Consider the following 10,164-nt stretch of genomic DNA (forward strand, 5'->3'; position numbering starts at 1 on the left):
TTAGCTGCTGAAGCAGCCAGGGGTGCTTACAATTTTCACAATTACTTCTTTAGCTTTAAATTAAATATTAAAATAAAATATTAATTGATTTTTTATATAGGCCAATCTACGTTTCAGAATTCAAACATCTCTTCTTGTAACTCTCCCAGATACGTGTCAATGGGTCAGACGCTAGCTGCTGCTGTGAATACATGATAACGCAGGGCTTGTGCAGTAGAAAAAATCGTAGGTAGTCAAACTTTTAGTAGCAACTTTGCTACAAATCACTGGGAGTTGCCACATTTTAAAATGCAATAAAAAAACACTTAGTTAAACAGATGCTTCTTCTGGTTGTGGTTAATCTGTTTACATCAAGGAAAAAGCCAGTCCATCCTGCTTGGGTCAAGTGAAACATACACATGTCCTAGGAATCAATTGAAGTTGCTGGATACTTATTCACTCTCACTGGCATGGTTTATGGGAGAGAAAATAAACTATCTGCAAACTTTTAACCACCTGTGTCTCCTTGCAGCATGCTGGGAAACTTACTGAGTCATCTATTCACTGCACTCCCACCCTTGCTCTCTGTGCTTTGATTTTCATTCCTGCATGCCTTTTTTACAGACACTTCAGTAGCTTGAGTTTCAGTCAATGGGTAAAATAATATAATAGGCACCTATTATTTCAAGCACATTGATTTTTTTTATTTTGCTCAATGTATCCAATACTCTAATAACAAGTGGATTTATGATGTTGTGCCTTAAATTTCACATAAGTGGTGCACTCTTTGGCACTACACTAGATACAAAGCGGTACTAACTAACCAATACTGTAAATGGTTAGCTTGTACTGCTACTGTGAGTGGTGGAGCAATGTTTTGCTTCGAGTCTTCAACCAGTCCATCCACAGCATTTCACCTTGGCTCATCAGGGACACCATTCCTCTGAATCAGAGTGAGGCCCTTCCCCTCAGTTTCTTTCTTAACTTTGTCTGGATCTTTCTCTGAAGCCCTGTGTCCGTTAGTAAAGGTCCAACTTTTATGCAAGGACACGCGAGTAAACAGTGGTTTTCTGCAAGAAGACCCCGTACAGTGAAGCAGCTCTCCGTAGGCTCTGCGGAAATCCCTGTTCAAGGCCGGATACAGGATGGGGTTCAGCGCTGAGTTAAAATAGCCCAGCCACAGGACCACGGAGTGAAGTGTATTAGGAGGGTTTGTCTTTTCCTTAATTCCCATACAGGTGAAGAAAGTGAAGTAGGGGAACCAGCAGATGACAAAGGCCCCCAGCACGGCTGCCAGGGTCACCGTGGCTTTGTGCTCTCTGGCTATGGCAGCAGTTGATGCTATGCGTGCAAATGATGGCGTGGCAGCACGAATACGCCGCACCTGAAAAGGTTTGAGAATAAGAGGATGCAAAACATATGATGAGATGATCGTAATGCATTAAAATCAGCTGTATGTTCAATGTAAATATGAGACTGTGAGTTGTATTTTGATTTGTAATGTGCTCGAATGTTTGTTTTCACCCATATAAAGTGATAAGTAACACTGACCTGTTCTCTTGCCACTCGGAAAATGCAAAGATACATCCCACACATAAGCAGCAGAGGCAAGTAAAATGAGCCAATGGCATAAATAAGAACATAGTTGTTATTCCATTCAAACTGGCAGTAGCGTCCCTCTTTGTCCTCATCATCTATGCCCCAGTCCAAGTGCTGCACTCTGTAGTCCACTGTATTCCAGCCCAGGTGGATGGGCACAAAGGACAGAGCCAGGGACAAGGCCCAGATGGTGATCAAGGCCAGTGTCACCCTCAGAGGCGTGACTCTCCGGGAGTAGCTGAGGGGAGCTGATATGGCCAAGTAGCGGTCCACACTGATTGCCAGCAGGGTCAGGATGGAGGATGTACACAGCATGACATCCAGCGAGATGTAGATGTTACACAGGGCTCCTCCTAGGGGCCATTTCCCGCTGCGCAGCTCCACTGTGGCAGACAAGGGCAGCACCAGCAGGCCTAGCAGGAGATCTGTCACTGCCAGCGACACCACAAAACAATTAGCAATGCGCCACAGACGACGGCTAAGGCCCACAGCCAGACATACCAGCACATTCCCACCTATGGTCAGAATGATGAAAGACACCAAGACGAGCCAGCGGAGAGTGGTGGAGATCATTGTCCCCTCCTCTTTGGGCACTGAAACAGTGCTGATTGTAGAAGATGTTGGTACCGCTTCCTCAGCTACTTCCAGTATACTCTCCCATCAGATAAATCCTTTCCACAGCTCCTGTGTGTAAAGGTAATTAAATCAAATAATGGATGACTGTGTGGAGAGCACCTCCAAGCCATTTCTTCCTTTTTCACCATGTCACTGCCCCTGGTCTCTGGTGTGACCCTGGTGAAAAACAAAAACAACTGTCATCGCTTGAAAAAGTTACAAAAGTTTGGCTGTCTGAGCGACATTTGTGTATTTCAAAAGTAAAGCTTGTGAACGCTTCAGATATTTAATGAAATAGTGTAAATGCAGCTGCCAGGGTCACATTACTATAAATGGTCACAGAGAATAAGACTTACAGAGGAACTATGTAGTAGGCTCGAGGATATTGATTTCTGTTACTGTGAGTTCTACAAAGAAATATGCACAAATCCTGAAGGATGATGATCATTTTGATATTGTTGTCTCCCTGTGTTGTGTTATCTAAAATCTGCAGTACGGTAAACAATAGGCTACAGCACTTGTAGATAAAAGCCATACAATAAAACCTGAGAGTATAGTGTAGTATTAACTCAGCTGTCACAGTACACATCATATTCCACTCTGATCTAATCTTATTAGAGCTCCATAAAATTGCTCCACACCCACAAATAAAACATGAGTATCCTTCTTCCTCTTCTCCCTCTCATCCAGCACTTAGACTTCTGATTTGTTTACCACATCAGCTGTCTGTCACTTCTACATAGTCAAAAAATAATTTTAAAATTCTTTTACATGTTAAAATGACTGCTGTTATCAGTTGTAATCCCCTTTTTGTTAAAGAAGTGGATGCCTGGTTTTACTGTGGAATGGTTCATTTATTTTAAGCAATGAAATCATGCAGGTTGTACATCACAGAGCTATGCACGTCTACGTAACTAGTAATAAACCTGGATGATGTATAGCACAGAGGTAAAGTGAGTGTGCCTTTGTATAAACATACAGTATGTTGAAGTTGGAGAGCAATGAGATTTACTACAGAGAGAAACCATTCAGTGACAGCGTGGGCGGTACTATATAGTGCATCGCTTTCAGACTAACACAAGACACGATCTTAAAAACAAGCATAAAACATTGGCTCATAGTTTGAGGAGCAATGTCAACAAATCCAAGCTCCCTAAAGTACAGGATGATTCATCAGATCTCACGAGTCTAAAACAACCACCAACCTTCTTTATACAGTAAGTCATGTCACTGGCTACTTTTAGAGTCCCAAAGAAAAAAACAACAAAAACAGTTTCACTCATAATTGATGGGTTTGCATCTATGAATATCATTAAAAGTATTTGTATAATTTTAATATGATCAACCTGAAAGACCAACTGGTCTTTGAGGTGCCTCCAAAAGCCTCAGCTGCACTGCCTTGATACAGATGAATGGAAATTTAATCATAAACAAGATAAACAAATTCACAGTTGGTGCTAATGTAATTCAGTGACGTCAATCTAAGATATTTCTTCCATGATGTATGTGTTGCACCTGCATCACGTGAAATGCATTTGGTAAATTTGCTGTGCTGTGTTTCTAGTGTTTTATATGGAAGAGAAGCTAATGCTTATACTATTGACTAGTATGTAGAAACTTGTCCAGCTATGAGACTGCTGCTTCATGGTGTATACGTCCTGTATTTTGATAATGTTGTTTTTAATATGCTACCTACTTCTTTATTACAGGAAGGCCACCTCATGTGCTCCCATAAAGAACAGATGGATAATTCTCTAATTAAGATTCTAAAGCAGAGATGAGCTTTATTCCAACAGACTGATAATGGCACTGAAAGGTCAATAGATTAGGCATTCATATTCATGCTGTTTCAAACCAGAAAACAACCACCTATAGCTTTAAACCTTTATTTTAGTGTTGAAATATGATGGATTTTCTTTCTGGCTGTGTTGTCTTCAAACTGTTATGTTTATGTAATTATCAGTTTGAATCAAATTGTCAAATAATGACTACAGATATTGGTTGATACACAGCTGACCCTGGGCTCTGACCGCTCAGACCTGATTGAGGGTTAGGGGGATTTCCACTATGACAAATGACATCAAATGAGAGAAGTGATACTTGTGTGGCTGTTTTTTTTCAGCGGTGAAGTTGTTTTTAATCAGCTTCTGTTTCCTCATCTGGTTCAGATCAGACTGTAACTAACCTTTCTATGCAAACATAAAAACACAGTGACACACGAGCAATATTCAAATATTTATGACGTCCAGAACAAACAGCCCTGCTCATCCATGTTTATTAATAGAGAGTAGTGATGACAAAAAGCAGGAAAAATAGGAGGTCACAGCGATTATCAGGTTCCTACAGGAGCCACCTGTCTTTTGTTTTCTGACAATTACCGCGACTCCATTCAGGGTTTTTCCCAATATAATATCATCCGTGCTGTGACGACAATTATAATAATATGCTGTATTTACAGTGACAATGGTAGCTGCAGCGGAAAGAGAGTTGATAACTGTCTATAATAATATAAAATTCAAAGAGAGCCATGGCTCCCTTTTATTTCACCACTAATTTCCAAAGCAAACATAACGCGACTATAATAAAATGTTAATGCGTCCATAAAAGTCACTTTCAGAGTTCAATAAATACAAAGCTATGCTAATTATTATTAGGCATTAATGCAAGTCACAGAAAGTTAAAGGACAAAAGTAGAATCTGCACTGTTCAGTGAAAAAATCTGAGCAATCGATTGCTTTTGTTTTTGCTGCTTGTATTTTATATTCCTACATCTCATGTGTTTCCATGTTTCATGTTTCAAACGTATATTTGAGAGCGTTTCCTTAGTTATAGGTCACTGATAAACCTGACCATTGTTTCAACTGCACCTGGCCATTCAGAGGTTTTAATGTTTTTAATACAGCCAATAGGTTTTCCCCTCAGGGATAACCACTTCTTGTTACCATGGTGACTTTATTTGTTCAGGGTTTAGATCGAGCTGTGTCCCCAGTCAGCTTGCTGCCCTCATTTGATGCCACAACAGTCAGACCTCAGCTACCATAAAGAGTCAGGAATCATTTTTACAAAATTCAAATGAGAGCAAACGACCCAATGTCTCCACTTTCATTTGCCCTGTGGCTGGCATGCCACAAGACTCAGGTACCAGGTGAAACACAACACTTTACAGTAGCATCATGGTGAGAGCCTAAGATCATTTTACATGTCACTGCATAATTAATTTCCTTGTTATCCATGTGGTCTATCTAATGTGGTGGGAAAAATTTGGTCTTATTTTCTACATATTAGAAAAAAGTGTCAGTGTCAGATGCAGATTTTCATTTCTAAATTAAGAGGATTTATTTGAGTGATGTTTAGAGGATTTGGCATTAAATTACAATATTTGATTAAACAATCTGTCATATATCCATGGGATGTGAAAGGATGGTATAATGTAACTGTGTCTGCTATACAGCAGCGGCACTGCTACCGCATGACTGTGCATGAATACATTTTTTATCAATGTGCAGCGTATCTCCAGGCTAATTTAACTCATTTCTATAGGTCTAATGAGCCAATTCAAGGATGGGTGTGTAAATTACCAATTGTAAACTATAGATCTAGGTCATCAGATGTGCGTCTGCTCTACATAATATTATCTAATGTAATTGCATCGCATCATCATGCTTCTGTTTAGCTGCCGTCAATATCGTCGTGATAGTGTATCAGTGTCAGTCAGAGAACTGAGAGTCTAAAACCCCCCTGCATCAAGAAGCAAATTGAGTTTAGCTTGTGTGATAGATGAGTCAACAGTGAGATAACAGGGTGGTAACATCCGCCCCAGAACGGCACAAGATGGGTAAACAATATAGATCAATTTCTTGACATGACATGAAAAGTGAAACCCAGAAGAGAAGTATGCTAAAGTCTTTGCGACCACTTTCAGGATTTGCGCTCCTTTTCCTAGGATTCTTGCTCTTTATTCAGCCACAAATAGCAAAGGATATGGTAAAATCAGAATGTTTCATAATATGCAATTATAACAATACAATTATTTGAACATGCACATAACTGTACTCCCAAAGCGCATATGCAAACGAGGAAACAAAGGCCTGTGGGCAACCCTGCATGCCGCTCTGCAGCCCTAACAGGATCAAAGTGGTTTAAACTGAGTGACAAAGTGACCATCCAACATGACTAACCGTGTCCAACATTGAAACCTGGCACCCTGACTACAAATAAAATCTAAACCTTAAATAGGATATACATAGACTACAGTGACAGGAATTTCAAACTCATACAACATACAATAACATCTTAACGGTGGCTAGGAGTCTTATAGAGCAGCACACCGCTCAGACAAAGCTAAATAACCCACCTACATGCTTGCTTACAGCTGGTGAATGTGTAACCAGAAAATGAAACATAAATGAATCACTAGGACACATACATAGGCCGACATTAATATAAATGTCTGTGTTTGAACACCAAACATCAGACCCTGTATGAATCCTCCTCTTTATGACTGGGAATTTTAAAATGTAATGCAGTGTGTGCTTGCGTAAAGCTCATCTTATTTCAGCTGCATCTTATTCTTTAAAAATGTGAAAAATAAAAATGTTCAAAGTGTGTTGACTCACCTGACATGGTTTGTCTTTAAAGATGCATCAGATCCTAACCTTCTTCATGAATGTCCTGTGGTTCCTTGAGACTGGTTATGTCCAAACTTATTTCTCTTTCTCTCTCTGTCTTTCTCTCTCTCTCCTCCTCGGTTCCACCCGTTTCTGATCTCACAGACAAGTAGACACACACATGCTCTGAGCTTTTGCACTTCTCACTCCCTCTAGTGCATTCACTCACCGATTGCACATGAATGTTTCACTGTTGTTTTAGCCTCAATTCCCTTATATATGCACACAACCTCCGGTTGTTTTTGCATTGTTTTGTTTTGTAGCCTCCACATTTTGCTTGTGTCATGTAGTTAAGTGCATAGTAAATACAGGTGGATGCAGGCATAAGAAAATCCATGTTTTACCCACTTAAGACAGCTGATGACACAAGTCTAGTTAAAAAAAAAACAATAGTTTATACATAAACGTTTTGAAATCTTAAAAGCTGATATTTAGCAGGCGTAACTTGTTACAAGTTACAATTAATAATCACCAAAAATGTATTTTAAAGTAAATCATATTTGAATTTGGACTTGATAATAGTGCTACTGTAGATGTAAAATCAGAGGATCATAAGGATTACAATTCATCATGAAGGTCAAGGCTACTTCAACATAAAATTTTTCTGTGAGAATAAAGGTTTTACCTTGTGTCCATATGTCCTGATCCACCACAGCAGAATGTAGGTCTCTTTGGAAATATGCCGTCATGTGACAATGTGTGTCAATGGTTTTCGTCAAGCAAGGTGTGGCTCACATTTCCCAGCGGTGAAAATCACCCGACTTGAACTTAAATGAAAACAGGTTAACAATTAAAGCAGGTTTGAACAATCATGCAGCCTAAAGAGATTGCGAAGTTGGAGGGAAGAAGGGGTCTGTTTATTGTTACTCTAAATAAATCAGCTAACATTTCAGTAATCTGGATGATCCAGCTCAGAGTTCAACACTCGGTAGCATTGTTTGTTAATAAATCATATCTAAAAAGTGGAACAAGTTTAATCTTATCTGAAACTCAGTGTTTGATTGATACATTCTGCTTGAGGTGTATAACCTCAAAAAAGAGTCTCAAGACACTATAGCAAATACTAAGCAATGCAAAAATCAAAAAATGTGGGTGTTCACTCTGAAAAACAAATATTATTACAGTGTTACAGTGTTGGGGGTGGTATTCACAACGGAAACACAATAATTAGCTGCAATTCCACCATGAGCTTCATATTGTTTGGCAGGAAAAACAACAACTAATGAAGCAGTTAGCAGCCAGCAGAGTGCGACTCTGTAGGTGTATGAATCTTGCATTTTCTATTCACTTACAAGATAAATCAGAACAACTCTTTTCTTCCACCTGCTGGACATGAGGGGATACTGAACTGTGGTGGCCAGGCAGAGCAAACTCTTTCTGTACTGTACTGAATCATTAGATCATTGAAATATTCAATTACAAACCAGAGACTATGTATGGTTACCTATTATTCTGTTTTGCAGCATACTGTATAATTGCAGTACTAAACTATTTGGTAGTACCTCTTTGAGACTTTAACACAAGAGAGGGAGGGGGATGGATTGAAGCCCAAAACCAGATAACTCAGTCAGTCAGTAATATACCTGTATGTTGTGAAAGCTCAGCTGAACTGACTGAAAATGTATGGTTTCATGAAGTGATATCATTAATCAACCCTGCTTTGTTTATATAGTGCTATATAATGACATTTACTATTTAATGGCTCTTTACATAGTAATATTAAGTAACATTACAGTATAACAGAGAGAAACCCAACAGTTCCCACTATGAGCAAGCACATGGCAACAGTGGAAAGTAAATTTTTTCTTACTCAGACTAAGACTGTTCTAGATGATGATGATGGTGATGATGGTGATGGTGGACGTTGTGAAGCAGTGGCAGATCTGGATCCTGTAGCTCCAGAGTTAGAGATGCATGCAGAGCCAGGGCAGAGTCAGACAAAGAGGAAAAGGACGCTAAAGGGGAGAAAAGACAGACAGTTAATGACATGCATTAGTGTTACATAAATGCAAGGAGAGAGGAGGAGACGGATAGAAAGAGAAGAAGAGATCAGTGCGTCATGGGAGTTCCCTTAGCAACTTTGCCCTGTAAGAGCATAACAAAGGGAAGGGTCAGGGCTCATGTGAGTCAGCCTTAAGTAGAAGTTTTATCAAAGAGGAAGTTCTGAAGCCTAATCTGAAATGTAAAGAGGTGATTACCACCTAAAGTCTGACTGGGAGCTGGTTCCACAGGAGAGAAGCCTGGTGGCTGAAGAATCTGTCCAAGCTAAAACTATAGCCTAAATGTTTTCATGCTAATTTCCAAATCATATTCATGCTATTTTAGATTTACTTTGTCAGCATAGTTGATGCCTTGTTTTGCCTGATTAGGTCCACATCCCAAGGACATTCACATTTCTGTCAGTTGACTATTACATTCATTGAGTAATCACCTCAGTATTTTGCATTTGACGCCCCTGCATTGAAATGGAACCATTGCATAGGCTGTACAATGTTATGCAACACTTCTACATAGGCACTTCAGATGTTAAGAAACTTATCAATCATGTGGCAACCCCAGGGAGTTGTCACCAGGATCAAGGAGTCCTATCAGTGTGGAGTTACATGAAGAGACAGAGAAGACCCTGAGACAGCCTGACTCCACGGAGGAACTGGAGTCTGCAAGATATCTCAAAGATAGCCTACTTGAAACAAAACTGTGCTTTGAAAACTGTTTGCAAGTAACATCACAATTGACTAAGTGACTTGTTCTTAATTCAAAAAAGCATTATTTTTCAAACATAGCCTGGCTATGGCCTGCATTAGCCTAGAATGGGTTAATTAGCTCTATCTTGACAACCGCAAAATGTGGCCAACTTAGACACTAACTTCGTACTTTGTTTTCACAGTGGTAGGAACTTTTATTATTATTTACTTACAGAGGAATAATGGCGTCCAAAGCAGAGAATGACGTCACACCGTCCTCACCTGTGGAGCTACTTCCTGGACTCGGTGCTGGTCTGGAGACGGTGTATCCACACGTGAAACGACGACGTGAAGCATTCAGGTGTTTCCTCTACCACCAAAAGACGTGGTCCTCTGACATATGAAACAGTGAGACCACAGAGCAATGGTGGACCATTTGACCGAGGGGCCTTCAAAACACTCATTAAGTTTTTATTTTCTCAAGTTTTTACCGGCTTTATCGACGTCTTCAGGTGGTCCTCCTCACCTCACCGTGGATATCTCCAACTAAACTATTCGGGAGCTGGCTCTTCTCCATTTGTAAGTAGCTTTATGGTAACAGCTAGCCTATGTCTGTTTTC

The 10,164-nt window shown here is 39.9% G+C and overlaps 1 protein-coding gene across 2 annotated transcripts; it reads right to left on the reverse strand.

Annotated features, from left to right (window-relative positions):
* Nucleotides 1-307: 307 nt before the first annotated feature.
* Nucleotides 308-7,617, reverse strand: hrh2b (histamine receptor H2b). Of its 2 annotated transcripts, XM_085797536.1 has the most exons (4): nt 7,486-7,617; nt 6,810-6,953; nt 1,531-2,370; nt 308-1,363 (listed from the first exon to the last, which is right to left on the reverse strand). In XM_085797536.1, exons 3-4 carry the CDS (start codon nt 2,149-2,151, stop codon nt 893-895), a joined length of 1,092 nt encoding a protein of 363 aa, XP_085653662.1. In that variant the 5' UTR covers nt 2,152-2,370; nt 6,810-6,953; nt 7,486-7,617; the 3' UTR covers nt 308-892. The 2 variants fall into 2 exon arrangements, with proteins under 2 accessions (XP_085653662.1, XP_085653663.1); XM_085797537.1 differs by lacking the exon at nt 7,486-7,617 and having other exon boundaries at nt 6,810-7,065.
* Between the last annotated feature and the right edge of the window lie 2,547 nt (nt 7,618-10,164).

This window comes from Trachurus japonicus, chromosome 14 (assembly GCF_045865225.1).
Source record: "Trachurus japonicus isolate A0001 chromosome 14, Traja_1.0".
NCBI lineage: Eukaryota > Metazoa > Chordata > Actinopteri > Carangiformes > Carangidae > Trachurus > Trachurus japonicus.

Bases quoted from the DNA above. Each gene is read 5' to 3' on its own strand.
- hrh2b (XM_085797536.1), bottom strand. From the start codon at position 2,151: ATGATCTCCACCACTCTCCGCTGGCTCGTCTTGGTGTCTTTCATCATT. The intron at 1,364-1,530 runs GTCAGTGTTACT...AAACCTTTTCAG, and splicing joins TCCGAGTGGCAAGAGAACAG to GTGCGGCGTATTCGTGCTGC.